The sequence below is a fragment of the Vanessa cardui genome, chromosome Z (assembly GCF_905220365.1).
Source record: "Vanessa cardui chromosome Z, ilVanCard2.1, whole genome shotgun sequence".
Classification (NCBI taxonomy): Eukaryota; Metazoa; Arthropoda; class Insecta; order Lepidoptera; family Nymphalidae; genus Vanessa; species Vanessa cardui.
In genome coordinates this window covers 4,081,119-4,102,403 of record NC_061154.1, presented here as the reverse complement: position 1 = coordinate 4,102,403, position 21,285 = coordinate 4,081,119, and the positions used below count along the sequence as shown (strand labels likewise).

General features: G+C 33.3%; 2 protein-coding genes across 2 annotated transcripts; one reads left to right on the top strand and one right to left on the bottom strand.

The window, feature by feature from the left end:
- Positions 1–6,659: 6,659 nt before the first annotated feature.
- Positions 6,660–10,268, top strand: LOC124543348. The gene is made up of 3 exons (XM_047121549.1): positions 6,660–6,813; positions 7,369–7,421; positions 7,988–10,268. Exons 1-3 carry the CDS (start codon positions 6,796–6,798, stop codon positions 10,128–10,130), a joined length of 2,214 nt encoding a protein of 737 aa, XP_046977505.1. The 5' UTR covers positions 6,660–6,795; the 3' UTR covers positions 10,131–10,268.
- Positions 10,269–16,370: 6,102 nt separating this feature from the next.
- LOC124542855 (glycine-rich cell wall structural protein-like) lies at positions 16,371–18,925 on the bottom strand. Its single transcript, XM_047120741.1, has 3 exons — positions 18,829–18,925; positions 18,253–18,314; positions 16,371–17,844 (listed from the first exon to the last, which is right to left on the bottom strand). Exons 1-3 carry the CDS (start codon positions 18,844–18,846, stop codon positions 16,536–16,538), a joined length of 1,389 nt encoding a protein of 462 aa, XP_046976697.1. The 5' UTR covers positions 18,847–18,925; the 3' UTR covers positions 16,371–16,535.
- Positions 18,926–21,285: the final 2,360 nt, after the last annotated feature.

Genomic DNA, 21,285 nt, shown 5'->3' with positions numbered 1-21,285 from the left:
ATAAATATGTAACAGACTTTCATCCGATTCACGTAATATATAAATTAAACTCATAATATAGGATTTTATTCTGCTCGATTTCTGACAGTAGACGTAGTTTTTAAAAAACTTCAATAATGGCAAATGTCGATATTTTGATTTAATTTGATTTCGATGTACAGCAAACTAAACAAGTCAAACGACTTGCTTTATTTGAAAAAGCAGAAGAAGAGAGAAGAATTGGTCCCCATCGGATAAAATGTATACACGTGTTGATTCGAATAACAGTTTTACTATGAATGGAAAATCTTATTAGAAAGCCGGAAAATGTTTACATTACACACATAAACTAATATAACATACATCGTTATTTTTCCCGCTACCTGTTGAGATATCACAAATTGTTATGTATAATGATTAACACGTTTGATAATTTTTACTCCAGGAGAAAATACTATTTATAAACAACAGTAATTGTTGCACGTTTCCTTGTATATTAATTAAATACTTTTCTATTTGAATATCGAATACGCCTTTTCATTAACCGTTACCCCTAAATGCAGGAACTATAAAAAATGTATACCACATTTACACACGAATCAAATCTTCTAAGACAGACCAGAAAATATACGCAGTTATATAAAGTTACACAGTTTTGGTAAAAGACAAAATCTTATCCACATACATGGGTCACACAACAAGATAACTGTTAGCCTGCAAGTTGTATATGCTGAATTAATAAGGTATTATTATCGAATAGAATATAATATAGCCATATGATTGGTTTATTAATATGTATGCATAGATGCTTCGGGAGACCTGAATACACAATAAACTACCGCCCAACAAATACACTTGGCTCTTGTAAAGTCTATCAAACATTTATATAGGTATATTCTTAGTTCAATTTATTAATTATTAATGTTTCTAGTGTCGAAATATAATAGGATCATTAGTCCTGGCCATTTGGCCAGGTATTACGTAAGAAAAAAAACAATGAATCAGGTGAGACTTTACCGTTGTTGTTATTGTTAGTTCTTCTCGGCAGAATCTACTTTTGAACCGATACTTTACCTTTATTTCAACACATATGACACATGACAACTGATAAATCCTTTTTTATAAGAGACAACATCACATATTTTACTTTTTTCCCAATGTAAGTAGCTAATGTACTTGTTTTACGGAAAGTCAGAAGTAACGACGGTACCTCAAACATAATCTACATCGACTCGGCTGGGAATCGAAGGCGGGACCTGGCATACCCATGAAAACCGGTGCACAGAACACTCGACCACAGAGGTCGTTTATGAGCCTACTCAGAGGTTTATGTAGATAAGCCAATATAACATAAGAATAATAACATTATATGTATGTAATAATACAACAATAAACAACACCAACATCAGCTTGTAAATTCTTACTACTATTACTCTTGGGCTAAAGGCCTCCTCTTCTTTTGAGGAGAGGGTTTGGAACATATTCCACCACGCTGTTCCAATGCGGGTTGGTGGAATACACATGTGGCAGAATTTACATGAAGTTAATCATGCAGGTTTCCTCACGATGTTTTCCATCACCGCTGAGCACGAGATGAATTATAAAGACAAATTAGGCACATGAATCAGCGGTGCTTGCCTGGGTTGAACCCACAATCATCGGTTATGATGCACACGTTCTACCACTGGATTAATATAATAATATTCTTGTATAATGTAACAACAGGATTGCAGTAACATCAATGGACTTGAGATTCGGATGTACAAACTCGGTGCAATAGCGAATATCCGTATACTCATATATATTTTTTTGAGACAACTAAAAAAAACATATTTTGATTTTAAAGAAGAAGAGTCGAGCTGCTGTTGTTGTTGATTTTGAACGGACAGACGGATAATTATTGTATTCGTTCTCGCAATCACTTTCGGCTGTAACACGATCGAGTACTACAACGAGTCTGCGTTATTCTGATCGAATAGCTCCACAGATCTTGTATAACTATGATTGTTATTTTTCGCATGATAGACTCCAAATAGTTGTTTTTTTTTTTAATTTTGCATTAAAGACTTCCACCGGATCTATCGTAACGTAATATTAATAGGAAATGTTCAACATTGTATAACAACACAAGTGCCGTGTAATTGTTTAAATCGAGTATACTTTCATATATAGGGAAAGTTATTTAATATAAATATTGAATAATAAAATATAATATGAATAAACATAACGACATACATGTGACGTTTGACTACAACTTAAGACTTATCTGTGTTAATAATTAGATGAATAATGTTATAGCATGTATTTTTTTATTGTTATGAGCTAGGCTTGCACTAAGATAATTATCACGGCAGGATTGATATTGAATGAATATAAAATTGTCTTTTTAATGTAAAAATAGTACTAAAATAAATAAAAAGTATACTACGACACAACTTAGATGTAGCATCGGCAAATTCTATAAAACTGATTACTGCCGTTTTATACAACCAATAGAAATAGCTACCTATCGCGCCATTTGACGCTATAGATTCTCGCGTCAGTTCAACCCGAGAAAGCGAGTGCATGTAAATCGACGTGTCAAATTGACGAATATATTAGGTCATATGATATTAGGTTTTGCGTAATGATCATATTCACATAAGAGATAAATATTGATAATTTGGGAGAGCCTACTTAATTCGGATGTGATCGGTTTTACGAATTTTGCCGATGCTACATCTGAGTTGTGTCGTACTCTACGAGCTTAGACACGGATTGAAGGGTCGCTAACAGGTATATTCTGAACTGCGCGATTACATAAGATTTCACTTCGTTTCTCACCTTTAAAATTGACAACCGACTTACGGTGATATGTCTTTTTGGTATTTGGTTTTTGGTTTCTGTGATGAGTTTCGAGTTTCTTCCAGCGGAATATCTCTAAAGGGTTATCTGACAGCTTGATCGTGTATGAATCATTTGTTAATAAACCTTTAGACGGTAAATATATATATATTTTTTGTATTACGTTAGAATCATAATTATTTAACCTGTTATTCGGTTTAGGATTTTCATAAATAATGATTAAATGGAGCATTAACGTGAGCTATTGGGCTATGCGTGTCGGTTTCCTCTATAACAAACAGTTTATTGCTACGATTATGTGATCGAGACACGATCAGGGTTGCAAATATTATATAAATATTTTTAATTAAAACCTCTTTGTTGTAGAAAAATAAATAATCTCATTTTACTTTTTTTAATACAAACCATACGCAAACCATCATGAATATCAAAATGCTTCGTTTCCAATTTATTCTTTTGTCACTATCATCATCGTCCATAATCAATTAGCCCAATAAATATTCACTAAAATATGTTGTATATCATTACAATAATATTCCATGTTTTATTGAGCTGTTTTAAATACTAAAATGTTTGGTCTGTTGTGCCTAAAATTAACTCAATCGTCATTTAGGACAACAGTTTTAAAAAATAAATTATAAAACTACTACTTACGAATACGGTTTATTGTAAATACTTTAAACTATGTACAACTATTATTATTGAATGGATAAACTATTCCAACTACAATATCCGTTTCTATGATAAAATTCCGCAGACATTTTTAACTTTGCCGTATCGTAAATTCAAATCGTTTATAAAAAATACATTGGTAAGAAAGGCATATTATTCGATACAAAATTTTATAGATAAAAAAGCGTAGAGTTGATACCTGTTAACTTCCAAGCAGGATATAATAATTTATATAATTGTATTTAATTAACTAGACTTTGTATTTTTTTAAATGTTAAAAAAGAGTAACTACTGAGTTTCTTGCCGGTTCTTCTCGGTAGAATCTGCTTTCCGAACTGGTGGTAGCTTCAATTAATTGTAAAATGACGTATCAAAAGTGCTTGTAAAAGCCTACTTGAATAATGTTTATTTTGATTTTTTTTTATTCATATTACTCTGGAAATATATATTATATTTTTTATATCTCAAAGACATAATTATTTTGGAAATATACTTTAGGGAAAAAAGAAAATTTAATGACTGGCTATGTTATTTGCGGCAACTGGCAACCCTAGCCAAGTATGTAATGCGTTAATGCGGACGTATGCGATCGGGTGCGCACGCGACGCTCAGGAGTACTTTATCGGCACTATCGTATTAATCTATCTTTCCAAGATACAAATTGGCTGTTGAAATGCGCTTTAGTAGTTCATATAGCGTATCTATAACTATATGTACATATTAACTTTTTAATTCAATATATAATTGAAATATACATTATTTTATAGTTTACAAATCAATATATCTCACACTGAATGGCGACTAGATACCAGTTGTTATTTCTATATATCTGTATATTTGTATGTATTTATGTATCTAGCTATATCTATGTAGTAGTTTATGTATGTATTATATTATTTGTATCTATGTATGTAGTCTATTTTACACCACCTTCTATCTCTCTGTTGGCTACGACTCACAATAAACTAAATACAATAAAGTAATACAATAAAGTATTTAAATAAATATATAAATAAAATATATTTACTACAAATCTACATGAATACTATCCTTATATTTATATGACATAGAAATGTGGATTGAACGGAAAATAGCATGAAAATTATGACACTTTGAAATCATTGAACAAATCTTTATGTATAGCAAAATAGTTTCTATAGAGAAGCGCTTGAAGTATAAGTAAGGCTTAACGTAATTTAAATATAACTTGTTTCATGGAGAAAAGAATAATCAACCTGGTAGACAATCCTTGTATACCAGACTTCCACCGCGCATGCGTATTGGACATCTATCAGTATGCACTGTCATCTCTTAACAGAATTAATAAAATTAACGTGTCATTTGTGCGTTATATAACTCGATTAATTTAAGATTACTTACCGAGTCCAGCTGATTCTGATTGGCGTTCTATTCGACGCATCCTCAGCCATAAATTTATTATCCTACGACTATAAAAGTACAAGTATCTACATGTATTACACTTGTATACGAGACTATTACAATTTGCCGCATATTAAAAACGTATGTTAATATTGTTCGTTCATAAAAATGAAATGTAAAGCGTGTGTCTGTTCATTGATTTCACAAATGCAATTTATAAATGTATAAGGAACAACGTCACTATATATTGTTCACTCCACTTACTTCTGCTTTCTTTAAATGAATATAAAAAATGTAAAGTAACAGCCTGGTAAATTTTCCACTGCTGGACTAAGTGCTCCTCTCCCATTAAGGAGAGGGTTTGGAACATATTCCACCACGCTGTTCCAATGCGGGTTGGTGGACTGCACATGTGGCTGAATTTCGGTGAAATTAGACACATGCAGGTTTACTCACGATGTTTTCCTTCACCGCCGAGCACGAGATGAATTATAAACACAAATTAAGCACATACATATATATAGCGGTGCTTGCCTGGGTTTGAACCCGAAATCATCGGTTAAGATGCACGCGTTCTAACCACTGGGCCATCTCAGCTCTAAATTAATGTAATTTTTGTCAATGTATTTGCTAACCAGTGTAAATAGTTGATGAGCTATAATTATATCGTAAATTATTTCAAATATGTAGGTACATATTAGGTAGGTACATATTTCATTTGATAAAGCCTTACAGAAAATCTGCCATGAATAACAATAAACTTTTTTGTTGATGCTTACGGTCATTAAACATATTGTAAATCAATTCCAAATTTAATTTATCGAATTTGCGCGTGTAGAATGAGGGTCTACAGAAAAAAAAAAATGTCATAATGTATGTACATCTTAATGCTATCATATTTCACTTAATAGTTCAATGAATTGCCAGTATGTCTAAATGTTCCTCGAGAGTCATTCCGTCATTAGTAAAAACCGTATAATAGTCAATTTGGCAGAATTTTAAATAAAATTTCCCGCACTTTCGTCGGCTTGGATATAATTAAGTATCGTAAGTTACACTTGTCCATCAATAACTCTTCTATATTAGACTTCGCTACCTCCCATTTTGCCGTACTTAGGAAATTATTTCTGACTTAAAGTTTGGTAAAGAGATACTTTACCCATCTTCATCTAAATTAGTTCAGATGTTTAAGCATGGAAGGATAATTTTAATAAATTCAAAATCGTTAGACCAATATAGTATATTTCAAAAACGAAATCTAATATTAATTTTACTCTTATTAACTTAGCTATGAACATAACCCTCTTTTTAGTGTACATAATATAAGCGTTTTCGAAACCAACGACGCAAGCACAAATAAACTAAAAGACTGCATTTATCTACCACCCTCCACTGGGTGATCAAGTATAAGCAAGGATGATTTACTGTAACCGATCTAACTCTCCGTGTTTTTCAGGATTTTCCTCATATCGATCCCGTTGCGCCCACCGAAAAGACAAAGAGGTACCCTCTTTGTCTTTTCTTTTTCTTTTTCGCTGGTTTTTTAATAGGTATTCCGGTGTACCTGGGCACACTCGGCGTCTAGGAGTTCCACATAAACTTCCATTACGTAGGGGAAGCGCTTAACACGTTTTTCCAGCAAGAAAGAAAAGCAAGGATGTTCCTCAAAATTCATACAATTTAAATCCCTCTTTACTCACTAAAGTCTTACTTACCCCGCAATTGGTTTACGCACACATGAGCTACGTTATAATCTTTCAGGCGTGAAAATGAATGTTATAAATGAACACGCGCATCGCGGCCAATTATCATACTAGCCTCAAGTCCTGTGCCGTTTTGTCCATCGTTAAAATTAACAAAAAATTTAATAAACATAAGTGAATACGAAATTCGGCTCTCGCCGATAAGCAACACCCGGCGATGGATTGGTTGAAATTGGTCGGTATCAAGATATCGTGATGCTATCGTGATTGTGATCAGTGCAAAGGACTGTTGCTATTTTTGTGTTATTTGTGATTGTGAAGAATTTATTTATCACATTGCATAATATTCGGTGAAGATCGAGATCATTGTGACAATCGTATTCGTGATATGATTTTTTTACATTGATCTTGAATTTAAATCAATTGAAATAATTAATCTCTCCTCTAAGCCCTCTCAATCTCAAGCCTTGATTATTTACATTTAACAAAAATAAAAATATAAAATTAATTCGAGGGAAAAAAGTACACTTTGAAAAGTGCTCAAAAAATAATAACACTGACTTTATTTTTAATTTTATTACATTTAAGTTTATGTCACAGATAGAATAAAAATATTTTAAAATATATGTAGATACATACCTAAGTTGAGTTTTAATCTGTATGGCATAATTATTAAATGATATATATTAGACAATAGGAAATATATTTTTGAAAATCTAAATGAATTGGAAATTATTGTAAATAATAAGGAAAAAATTAGTATAATAACCTATTTTTTCTATTTTTACAGTTCACTCTTCTTGTAGCTGTTGCTTCCATCTCTGTAAAGGCAGATGGACCTAAGTAAGTTTGTAATAAATATACATATATTTTATACACGTATTTCTAAACAATATACATATATTATAAACATTGTATTTTCTATTACTATACAAAGACAATCTTTTGTAATAATTTGTCGTATATTTTACGCTGCGCGATTGCAATTATATTCTAAGTAAAAATGCATCAGCGACTAAAATTAATTAATTAGTATCCTAATCTAGCAAGGCGATAAAAATTGTCAACCGCAGTTAATAAATGGGGCGTTATAATAAATAGCTTTAGAAAGTCTAAGTTAACCATCCTCGTATGATATAGATTAACGTAATTACAAGACGGAATTTGTTTACTGGCTGTATATCATGTGTGGTGTGCAAACAGGGTAGCGATGTCGCGACGTCGAGAGGGAAAGCCTGTCGAGTCACGCGTGCGTTGACTCTAGGCGGAACCGCTACAAAAACTAACTAGCTTGCATGCGAATGACGTGCCTTCAATGTACTTTCCTCATACAATTATAATTTTCGTTACAATAAAAAAACTGTATAAATAGCCAATAGTATACCACCACTAATTTTCTCTTGTTACAGGAAAAAGATCCGCATACATCTACCACAGAAAGTGAAGCATATCCACCATCATAAGAAAATATACATAACGAACCACCCTGCATCCTCACAATATGCACCGGCTTATATGCCGAGTGCCGAGGGCACAGTGGCGGTATCTACGAACGTTTTGCCTGCTATGGCAAATATTGTACCAATAAACTCCGTGGATCTTTACGACGAATCCCAGCCACGGCTACCCAGTATCTCCCCTGCGGCGTCGCAACTCCTGCCTTTATACCATGCTCGTGGATACTACGGTCCAACGCCCTCGGATATAGATGAATCAGATTACGATACGGCTCCCGAGCCAGCTGAATATGTTCCCTCGTCCTATTCATCTCCGAGCGTGGGGCATCCTTCTGGTCATCCTCCAAAGCGAGTAAAGATTATCAAAATTAACGAGCAACCTCGTAAGAAAGTAATACGAAAGGTTAAGCCAAAACGAGTAGTTATACGAAACAAACCTCAACCCCCACCCCCATCAGATGGTGAACATCCAGTATCGACTTTCCATGAACAATTTTATTCGGACATTGATGGCTCTGGAACAATAAGGAAAATAAGAAAGCCACCGCGAGTAGAGAAGATTGTGGACGGTGACACAGAACATATTCATACCTACAGCGAGGAACATATACATAAAGTTATATTGGATGATGGTCCAAAGATCGGTGGCGTAGTTGGTGTTGATCACTTTAATGGAGTACCTGGTATTTCTACTGGACAAGGAATAATACCATTCAAGAATTCTCAAACACTGATTGCCATACCGTCTCACTCTTTTGGTAATTTTCAGTCCTTAGGAAATACGGGACACTTTGAATATGCTGCATATAATCCTCGCGAAGTTACACATGATCATATATTTCACGATCACGGAGAAATTTCTTCGGATATAGATTTAAATAAGGATTCATTTGGTTTGCCTCCAAAAGTTTCTTATAATAGCAATGGTTTGAGAATCAGTGGTTCGCAAAAAAGGCATAAAATAAAGCAATCTCAAAAAGGTAAAAAGTTCTCTAAGCCCACATCGAATGACTTCTCTTACTATGAGAGCATTTACTCTCCTAACAGTAGACCAAGTAAAGTACAGAGGCCCTCATTAACCGTACCTTCGTTCGAAGTTTCTGGTGAAGCAAACTTTGAAGATTATAGGCCTATTCCTGATTTTGGGTACAAAGAAAATAAAAAGCCTCGTAATTCTGTAGCTACATATTATGGCAAATCATCAAATGATTATCGACTGCAGCAGGCTAGTGCCCCAGCTCCTTTTTCTGTGTCATCGACTGTAGTACACGAATATAAACCTAAAAGATTTCCAGGATCAGCTTCTGCGCCGTCAAGTTTAACAAAAGTAAGAGATCCATTCGCTAATTTTAAAGACTCGTATGGAAATAACTATGAATACGACACGTTTGCCTCCTCGTCAAACGTTTATGCTTCCGAGGATAAAAATGACGTTGCATTTTCAAATCAAAGTAAAAAGGGAAATAAAAAGTCAATATCGACACAAAATATTAGATTCGGCAACCAAGATCACATAACATACGGTGATCATTTAGAAGATCAAAGTTTTGTAGATGACTTGGACGATGGCCCAACGGCGTTAGAAAATGACGATCAATTTGATCAATCACAAAATAGTGAATCAGTAACAACGGGACCATATACGATTAAAGAATCCTCTCAAGCACATCAATATTATACTATGATGGCTGCGAAGGCACTTCAAGGTGAACAAATATCAGTGCCTCAAGCTTCCAACGACAATTTTCATTACGCTGCAGCGCCGACTCCTTCAACGACAGAGTTTGCATCTTCAGCGACCTCTCCCATGCCTAGTTCAAATGTTTATAATTTTCAAAGTACAGAAAATCCTCACACCGAATCTCCAAAATATATACCTGATTTAAAATCAGGTAATAAAAATAAAGACGCATCTCATCAACCGAATTACAGCAACGTACTCACGGAACCCAGGGATCGTTATATGGTAAAAGATATCCACACGTCAGGAAGAGATTTCAGAACAAGGGTGATACAAAGTCAGGAGTCGGCTAGATCACAGGATCAAGGTACTTCAATTGTTAGAGGAAAACTTAAGTATGGTGACAAAATTTAAATTATCTTGAAACTTTTAGTGGTATAAATTTGGTTTTTGGCAGTGATGTCAGACTGTGTTCATCAAGAGTGGACGCTGCGTGATATAACAGAATAACCACTGTGGTATCTTAATTTATTTTAATAATAAAATATGTAAATAGATTGAGTAAATAAAATTAATGCATTTTATTTAAATTCTTAGATATTTATAAGAATTAAATAAAGAAAAGTAAATAATTTTTTTTTTCATGTCACTCGAATGTAGAAGTCTCCATTATTCTAGCAGAAAGATATTTTATTTGAATGCTGTAATACTCAAATGTTTTTAAAGTAACTATTAACTAAAGAATAAAATTAATTATTTATTACAAAACCATGTTGGTAAATGATCTTATCAAAATAGTGTTTGAATCTTTTTTTAAATTTATAATGACAGTATTTGTGCAAATATTGTTAAAAAAAAAGGTATATGTATGTTTTAAATTATTTATATTAAGGCTTTATGCGTTAGTTTTTTTTTAAATTTATGTAATATATTTGATTATTACTATTAAGTGTAATTATTTCAGGTATTTCATCCTACAACTTCAGAGATAAGAGGGAAAATTGTTCTGTTATATTTCTTAATTCATTCCAAACTTCTCTTACTGATATTTTAATAATAACATATTAGTGGTGTGCAAGTATTTTTCTATACGATTTCTTAAGTGTTTCTACTCTCTCAGGCCCTTACTAGCAAAGTTAATTTTTGAAGCAAGTTATCAGACACACATGCACAACGCGACCTCTAATATCTAGACCATGAAACAAATTCAATCAATATAATAGATATTGCTACTATATTTAAAAGGGAATCATACATCATTTAATTCTTGGTTCATTACTTTATTAAATTTTATAGGTTTAATTTAACAAAAATAACGCCTTTTGTATTTTTATTCTATGCTTGCATTTAACGTTATTGCATTCTAATTTTGTTAGGCGCTGAGTATTTACATTGTCTAAAATAATGCTAAATGATTTACTCAAAATCGAAATCAAAATGTATTTTATTCAAGTAGGTAGGATTACAAACACGAAGACAACGAGGCCTCCCACATGAGACCATGTAACAAATTCAATGAATATATAAGATATTGCTTTTATATTTAAAAGGGAATCAGGCATAATTAAATTCTTGTTTCATTACATGTTATTAAGCCTTGCAAATTTTGTAGGTTTTATTGCACAAAATTACCCCTTTTCTATTTTTATTCTATGTTTGGAATAAATGTTATTGCTTCATAATTTTGTTAGGCGTTGAGTAAAAACTTACTTTATACAAGTAGGTAGGATTACAAGCACTTATAAATCGTCAATTTAAAAAGTATATTTGGTGAAGCTACCACCGGTTCGGAATGTAGATTCTACCGAGACGAACCGGCAAGAAACTTAACAGTTACCTACGCTATTTCAATATTTAAAATTACAAAGTCGTACAACAAGACTTAGCCCACGCCTTACTGTCATCTATATAATCCTTTATTGATTAATATGTTATTTTTTATTAATGTATTTTTTATATATTCATATTTGAAATTATGAATCTGAAAAGCTTAAAAAATATCAGTCACAAGAAGGATTCACTGACTTTACTGAGTCGGAAACACGTTATAAGCTTATTCTTTCGTGTCGTGCACAATCAGTGGTTCACTGATTGTCACTGGTATACAACTCTGTTATATAACGACTAAAAACAAATTAGAAACATTTTTGACGTATTTGCTTCATCATTTCCATAAATTAGACTACTGTTGTAGACATTATTTGTTCTTTGTTTCGATTTTGGTTTTTCACTATATAACACTTTAGGAATTGCTATTCGCTAAATACTTTTTTTTTTATATAATTGTAATGAATTTCAATAGAAATTAATATGCAATAGTCTACAACTCCGATTTACAAATTTTAATTGTTTTAGTTCATTGAACTGATTTAGAATTCTTCATATAATAAGATTTACATATCTTACGCAAGATATTATGAAATACATTATAAACAATATAGTTTATGATTTAGAATTATTGATTATCATTGTTTTCAGATACTATAATTGGTAGAGACATAGAGCAATGACCTTCTCGTTAAGATATTAAGAGAAATTGCTCGGTACGAGTTTATTATGCAATAAAACAATAAGTACTCTTTAATTACTAAGTAAGTGTAGTTTATTTGTAACATAAACAAATTGTTAAATAGTCTCTTTGTTGTCCAAGTTCAATAAATTTCTCTATATTGTGACAAAATGTAAGAAATATGTTGTAAACATTATTTTATTAATTTAATAAAAAATAATACTTGTTTATATAAATACATTTGATTTATATATGTAATGTAACTCTAAAATAGCCGTGAAATAAAAGAGGAAAGGATTATGTTTTTATAAAAATATTTGTATTCCGTATAGAATGCAGAACCCAGTCAATCTTCATAATTAAAAATAACGCAATAGCTATTCCCCAGGTTCGATTATAATATGCTATAATTCACAGCTATGAACGCGTTCTTCGCTGATACACGTACAATGCCGACACAAGTATACCTAGTATCCATGAAGTATTTTTAAATGGCTTCGAAGAAATTAGACGGGAAGGAAACCTTCCTTGTACGAGCTTTCTATCATGATTCATGGGAATCGGAACGTTCGGAAGTGAAGGGTGATTGCGTAACCGGCGAACTTAAGCACGGACTGCGTAAGTTCAATTCCTTATGTAATGTATCTGGTTTGACACTTCTATTTATAAACCGCCGCCTGTGGCCGCCCGCGTCTGAGTGGATGGGAGGCAGGTATTAAGTATCCTTTGTCCTCATATGTATCCCTAACACCGGGGATAGAGTAGTTAAGATATATAAGATTTTAAATTAGCATGGTTATTTTTATTATTACAGTTATTAATTACGGGATATTTACGTTTTTTATTTTTATCCGTTGGAGCTTGATATTTCGACATTATATATGAATGTCTTGTTCACTAGACTCATCTCATCTCAGTGTCGCTCAAACTAATCTGTCTAATAACTGTAATAGTTAAGATATGTAACAAACAAACAAATAAACCTATCTTTTATATTTATAACGATCTTCCAAATATTGGATTAGTACCTAATCCTATACATATGTATATGGATTTACTGTTTTCGTACTTGTTTCAATTTATGATTATGATAAACAGAAGTGAATCCTGACTTTGTACAAGGAAATTGGATGTTAAGATTAAGAACTGAATATAATTTTATTTGGGCTTACTTGGGATATTTACATCTCACTTCAGGTGTGCTGACCAAAGACCAACCAAACTATTCTGCAGTAAAACATAATTGAAGGAAATGAATAAATATATTAATTAAACAATATCAATGTTAAATAGGCTTCCATTTGAACTACAACAACTGGAAAAATATGCGTTAAGTTTATATTTATTAAAAGTCCTTTTAACGTAACGAAAACAAATATAATTCACGATATCCGCTTAGTACTTTGAACAAAGTCATAATCATCGCAATTGTCATAAAGCAATTCTCACACGCTTTATCATTTTGATGATAAAATCCTCAAGTACTAGAAAATACCGCATCAGCGAACTCTCCCACAGCTCGCAAAGGTCATATGTCAATCATTTTACATCGTAGGTTAAGATCTATATTACGTTTTTACTTTCATGCTTCCACGTTAAACAAAATTATAAGTATGGTAAAAGAATTATTCGAAATACTAAATTTAGGAATCCACTATTGGAATGCTTTCGATATGAATTTTAGCAGTAGGTATATGTTTTTCAATAATTGTGATATACAAAATAATTTTCAAATAAAAATTGCGAACAATAAATAAAGTAACTTCTGCTGTTTAACTTATAAATAACAATTAATAATTGTTTATTTTCATTCTTATTTTTTTGTCAACATACCTTTTATATGTCAATAGTGTAAAAATATAATCTACGTTACATTAAATACAAAACCAAAATTGATTTTACTAGAATCACTCCAAAAAAATATATGACAAAGATATTTGCCATTTGAAAGAAAGAAAAATTACAAAATATAATATAATTGTTACTGCAAAAGCCGCCTTCCATTTATTTAAACATGTTTGGCGTTTTTTCAACACGTCACTGTAGCTCTGATTCATTTAGTTGACAAATGCAAGTTACCGTTTTTGTTTTTTCTTGACCACCGATCCTGTGTTTAAACTAAAACCGTCTTAACCATATTAGAACCTGCGATCTTCGATTTCAATCCACCAATCTCGATAAAGTAAACAAAAATTAAAATTTAAAAAGTCGTTGAATAATTAATAACATCTGCAAGAATGTACGGTAATTTTTCACTCCATGAACACAATTGTCTCTGTAACAGAAACATGTTAATTGCTGTTCCGAGCGGAATTATGATGACCGAGGTATTTCGTTTCCGTTATTAGCTCCACGATGTAACTGTTACATAAGCCTCATTATATACATTTCACTGCGAATTCATAATCTGTATGTTCTTATAACTAAGTTTAAGAATGTTAGTTTATGTAAGACATTTTAATTCGTGTGCATAATTTAATCTTTAAGTAATTGATAGTTAGTCATTTTACTACACTTTATTTTTTAATAACAATGAAATTATGGTTTCTATATTTTTCTCAACTTCTTGTACCTATAAAAGGGCATTCGACTATTCAGTAAGGCGTAATTAATGTTCTGCTTAATAAATTTTAGACCATAATCGTAGTATAATACTCTCTCATATCAAGGTCACATACCAAACAATATTCAATGCAGCTGATAGGAATAAAAAGGTAATAAGTAATGTCTGTGATTTTTTTAAATAATCAGAACCTGTAAATTACCATTAGTTGAAAAACAAATGAAGGAAAATACTAATAGTGATAGACGAATACCTATAAAGTCTAGAACAATTATTAATAATAATATATTTACACTTGCGCTAGCAGAGACCTTAAAACTTTATAGCAATATACCGAGCTTGGTGCAACTTTTCGTAGGATGTCTAATTATTTTTAGCGTACTCAACTGACAATGGGCGTGAAACTCGTATTCTGAGTCTTATAATCTTAAAGAGGTCTATACCTAATGCCTCTGGTTAAATAACAACACATAACCCAAAACAAAAGTATCTTAGCAGCATGGTTGATATAAGATCTTATTTCAACCATGCTGCATTTAAATTCGTAACCATATCTTTCTGGTTACGAGTAATATAAATGTGTAAATTGTACATCATGAAATGCAAATTAACTTAGTATTATAGTGCTAAGAAGACCACAGCCGTGTATGCCGTAATACATAGATATATATGCGAAAGTAACTGTCTGTGTGTCTATCATTCTTTACCGGCATAACCATTGAAACTATATTGGACCAGGGGACTACGGAGTGAGCTAATTTTTTTAACTAATACCTGACGATTCATCCGTATCCGTAAAATGTGAGCGAAACCACGATGATGAACTGTGTGATATACATATATAAATGTGTTAATCCTATCTTTTAAACGAGCAGTTGTTTGAACATAAACACTTTCTTTTTATAAATCTCAGTATCGAGATGGTGAAAGTAATGTGTGATATGTTAGCTTGAAATGAATTATGTAGGTTCGTTATGTTTGTTATGGGTGACTGAAATTGTTCATTAAATAATGAACAAAAAGCGTTTTACAAAATATTTACTTTATTTATCTTTATACACTTATGTGTGCATATAGTACGACACAACTAAGATGTAGGTAGTATTGGCAAATTCAATAAAACCGATTACTGCCGATTTATACAACCAGTAGAAATAGCTGATGTTATAAGGAGTAACTTAGGCAACAACAATATTTATTGGAAATTCAAATGCACATGAAGTCGCAACACAACTAGTAATTTAATAATATGCAATGATTTTTTTTTTCTTTATTTTAAGAGCTTAGTCGCTAAAGCGACTATGTCGCTATGTAATGTTTCATATATTTAAACATTAAAATCGACAATAGTAATTAAAAAAATAATGTAACAGTCGCTCAAATATATAGAAAATCGAATATTTATATTAGTTATACTGCTGTAAAATGTTAATTTATAAAAGATAAACAGTGAATGTCAATGACTTTACTGTTTTCAGAATATTCCCCTGATTCATTAAATAAAGTTATTTATTGCAAAGATAAAGTAATAACCAATCTTTTTACTTCTATAACAAGTTGAAGGCGATTAAAACACATGATATAATTTAAAAAAAAATACGTTATATTTCATAAATCATAACTTCATAACAATAACTTAGAACTAGAAAACTTATTTACAAAAATTGTACTTTAATACTGGGTCTCACCGCGCCAGCGAATACTATGACTTAGTTGGCATTTTAACAATATTTACTTTTTTTAAATATTACTTTCTTTTGTGATACGGACCTCCTCCATGACCTGCGCCTATCGCGTTCGAGTAACTATCTCCAAACCCACCATGACCGCCGCCATGGCTGCCGTGGCCCCCATGACCACCTAAGTCTGATAAACTGAAGCCTCCATGACCACCATGGCCCCCGGAGCCTCCGAACCCTCCGCTATAGCTGTCTCCGTGTCCTCCACCGAAGCCTCCAGAGCCGTGACCGTGGCCGCCTCCGACGCTGTAACTGTCTCCGCCATGTCCACCGCTTCCATAGGAGTCGAGGCTTACGACGGAATAGCTATCATGTCCACCTCCATGACCTCCTCCATGGCCTCCACCGTGACCTCCACTACCTCCAAATCCACCTCCGCCTCCATGGCTAAGGAGACCAGTAAATCCCGAACTATAGCTATCATGTCCACCAGATCCACCGCTGCCGTGATCGTCATGTCCACCTCCGTATCCACCAAAACCTATGTCAAATCCACCGCTTGAGCCATGGCCTCCTCCGAAGCTACCGCCGTGGTCCCCTCCGTGACCACCGTCGTGACCACCCTCATGACCACCTCCGAAGCCACCTCCATAGCCACCACCATGGCCGCCTCCGAAACCGCCTCCTAAGCCACCGCCATGGCCGCCGCCAAATCCACCTCCATGACCGCCGCCAAATCCACCCCCATGACCGCCGCCAAATCCACCCCCATGACCTCCGCCAAATCCACCTCCGTGACCGCCGCCAAATCCACCTCCGTAACCACCGCCATCTCCAAATCCAGCATCACCACCGCCCAGGTCATAACCACCTCCACCACCACCATGGGAGCCACCTAAGTCATAGCCTCCGCCGATATCACCTCCATGACCACTGTCTAGATCGTGACCTCCGTGACCACCTCCTCCTATGTCTATGCCATGACCACCGCCTCCAGAATGGCCGCCGCCTATATCATGGCCTCCTCCGAATCCTCCTCCATGACCGCCGCCTAGGTCGTGGCCACCGCCGAATCCAGCGTCTGAGTATCCTCCATGGCCACCGCCTATGTCATGGCCACCTCCAAAATCGTGGCCTCCACCGCCGAAACCTCCGCCATGTCCACCTCCATAGCCACCGCCGCCGCCGCCTCCGTGGCCACCTTTTAGATGATCGACGAAGCCTCCGTGTAGATGATCCGCAAAACTTCCTCCGTGGCCGCCATATCCTCCCCCTCCCCCACCCCCGCCGCCGTGCCCGTGATCATCATGATGCTCGTGAACTACCACTTCCTTCGAGGAATGATGCTCCTCAGGTATATGGACTCGAATGTGAACACTGAAAAAGAAACATCAATTCAATAACGCGGAAATATTCTCACGTCGTTTCTTCATTGTCATCGTAAGAATCTTATAATAGTCGAATAAATCTATATAAAAGTATGAGAAACCGCAATCACAATAGGTCGCAAAGCAAGGTCAGACGCCAGTGGAAACTGTAAGGGTGAAGATACAATGGCTTTTCACAATTAACCACAATAAGTGACTCGTGAGAAACGATTTATAGAAATCTCAACCGAATTATTCCATCCACAGGTGTACTTGCGGTTTCATCTCGTCAACTAGCGTATCTAATTGATAAATAAACGGTTGAAAGACCGCAATGAGACGAAAACACAATATACAACTGTGAATATAATATAACATATATTATGTTAGGAAGATATAGGAACATGAAAATACTAACTGTTCATGTCCTCCAAAAGTCGCAGTGCAGATGCCAACGCTAGCCAGTAGTACACAGCTCAGCTGAAATGCAATATAAACTAAAGTTATTCATTACATAACAAGTTAACATCCTTTAGCTTGTAAGCTCGATAGATGAAATCGAAAGCGGTCGATACGACTTGCGCTAGATGAATGTCTAGTTCATGCGTGTTCCGCGTGACGCAATCAGAGGATGTATGTGGATGCGCTCACGATTTGACTCATAACTTTGAAGGATACGAAAAGTTCATTGAACCCTAGCTATCTTTTTTTTTAAACAAAAATGTTCTACAGTTTGAAAAAAGAATAGAACGATATTAAAAAAAAAACTAATTGACCAGAATTGTAATTGAATTAAAATTCATACGAAGATCCTTAGTGATTATATAATAAAACCAATTATTTTACATAAATTAAAACATTAATAAATCGTAAACGTCACTTAAACACACAATTAATAACTAAATTTACTATTATTAATACTAAAAAAAACTGTATATTAAATAATTATTAATCAGAATGACAAAAGCGTTGTCGATAAGTTAATATTACTCACGGCAAATCGGTAAGCCATGATGTATGGAAGCTCCTTCCACTGTACCGCTGGTTTAACTTTTGTAGCACCAACAACGACACTAGCCTTTTATATGACAGTGAATGTGCACCCCTACTTCGAACGCAAAATATAACGAAAATGTAAAACGACTTGGTGTACATTACATAGTACACATAAAGTATATATTACTTGAGAGAAATATTCAAATTACAACGCTGGTCGTTGAAAATTTTTATAATTTTCGTAGGGAAAATTCAAAGTATATTTTAATGTTTCATTTTTAATTTATCATATTTATCGTAGGAATCGTATGATAGGTTTAAAATTTGAAAATATATTTACATCAAGAGCTTTTACTTTTAATTTAAAATAATTAATTCTGAGCCTTAATTAATCAAAGTTAGGTAACAAGCAGATAGTTTACACAATTTACAACATTCCGTTCGATGATATAATGCACAAAATCAATAAACAAATGGGTTTTTTACCAAAAAAAAATAATAATAACTATTTTAATATAATAATTATATGTGATTTTTTAAAACAATCTAATGTCTAAAAACGGGCAACATCGTTATGAAGCGCAACTAGAAAACAAAACTATTATAAAAAAAAAAAACTTTCTTTCTAGATCAATTCTTCTAGGGTAAAGGTATCTCTTTTAATTCGTATAGGTATTTTTATATAAATGAAGAAATGATTTCAAGCTGTAATAATATTAAAAACATCAAATTAGAAGGAGGTATGTCTTTATCCTAGGAAGTAAGCTAGTAGTTTTAGCTTAAATCCGGAAAAAAACAATTTTCCGGATTCAAGCTACTAATTCGATTAATATGAAACTTTCACTTAATGATGGGCTATACTTTCGGGGCAGCCATAGAATAAACAAAGCAAGCATGTATGTTGTGTAATTTTTTTGAGATATAATTATAGCTTATTATGTCTACGTACGTCGTATAGAAAATTGTCCGTCCGGATTCCTCCGATGCGTATACTAGCAAAACTACAACAGATGTTTATTGATGTTAAAATCTTGAAGAAATATTTGAGAGAACATACATATTTATTTAATATAAAATTAACTTTTATCTTCTAATTTCTATAAATTTATACAAATTTAAGTATATAATTACATAAATTTAATAGTTATTTGATTAAAGTTTTACAGTTTTGCGGAAAGCAATATCACAAAAAAATAAAAACATCTATTTAATTAATACGTTACCTTTAGTTCAATCGATTTTTTAAATAATGCTTTATTAAGAGTAAAATATAATGTTTAAATTGACAGGAGTAAATTATATCAGTAACTTTCAAGACAATATTTAAGTAATAAAAAAATTGAAAACCGATTTTTTTTATAATTTGTATTTGGAAATTAATTTCCTCTTAATATACATATACATATACATCTCTTAATACACATCATTGAACTCCATATATATAAGTTAAGTTCCACTTAAAATGCATAATAATAAAAAGATTTTTATACTTAAATAAAGTTAATAACTTCATAACATAAGTGAGAGGTGTGACAGACTCTACACGTATATTCATACATTTTATATAATAAGATAAATACATGTTATTATAAGAATATATAATTTATTATAAATATAACATCCTGTTTTATAATCTCTACTGGTTATTTTTTCGACTAGGCTTGGAATTACGATTTAATAGGGAAATGCTTGTTGCCCGCCATTCCATGCAGTTGTGATTTGTGACTTTGCATTTATGGGCAATTATATTCTATGATTAAGAAAAGATTTTGCATTTTTGTTCCAATATTTAAACTGCAACGTCTAATGGTGACGTCACAAATAATTAATCTACATAAATATTATAAATGTGAAAGTAACTCGGTCTTGCTGTCACGAGCAAACAGCTGAACCGATTTTGATGAAATTTTTTTGAAGCAAATTTGCACTTCAAGAAAGGACGTTCATTCACTTGGTGGTAGGGCTTTGTGGAAGCCCATCTGGGTAGATACCACCCACTTATCAGTTCCACCGCCAAATAACAGTATCCAGTATTGTTGTGTTCCGGTTTTAAGGGTAAGTGAGCCAGTATAACTACAGGCACAAGGGACATGATATCTCAGTTCCCAAGGTTGGTGGCACATTGACGATGTAAGCAATAGTTAATATTTCTTACAGCCTCATTGTCTATGCCTGACCACTTACCATCAGGTAAAATAAAAAAAAGATAAAAGATGCTACTACACCCAACGTGATCAATACCCTAAAACGCGAACAAAGCCGAGGGCGCCTACTAGTTTGGAATATTTGGAATAAGGCTATATGTTTTATGAACTATTAAAAGTTACATATAAAAGTTAATCAGGACAGATCTTTTAAAAGTATTTTCACTATTACCTGATCACTTGAAAGACATGTGAACTCAGTTTGGTAAACAATACAATAGAATAGTATTCACGAGTCTTGATAATTGTCT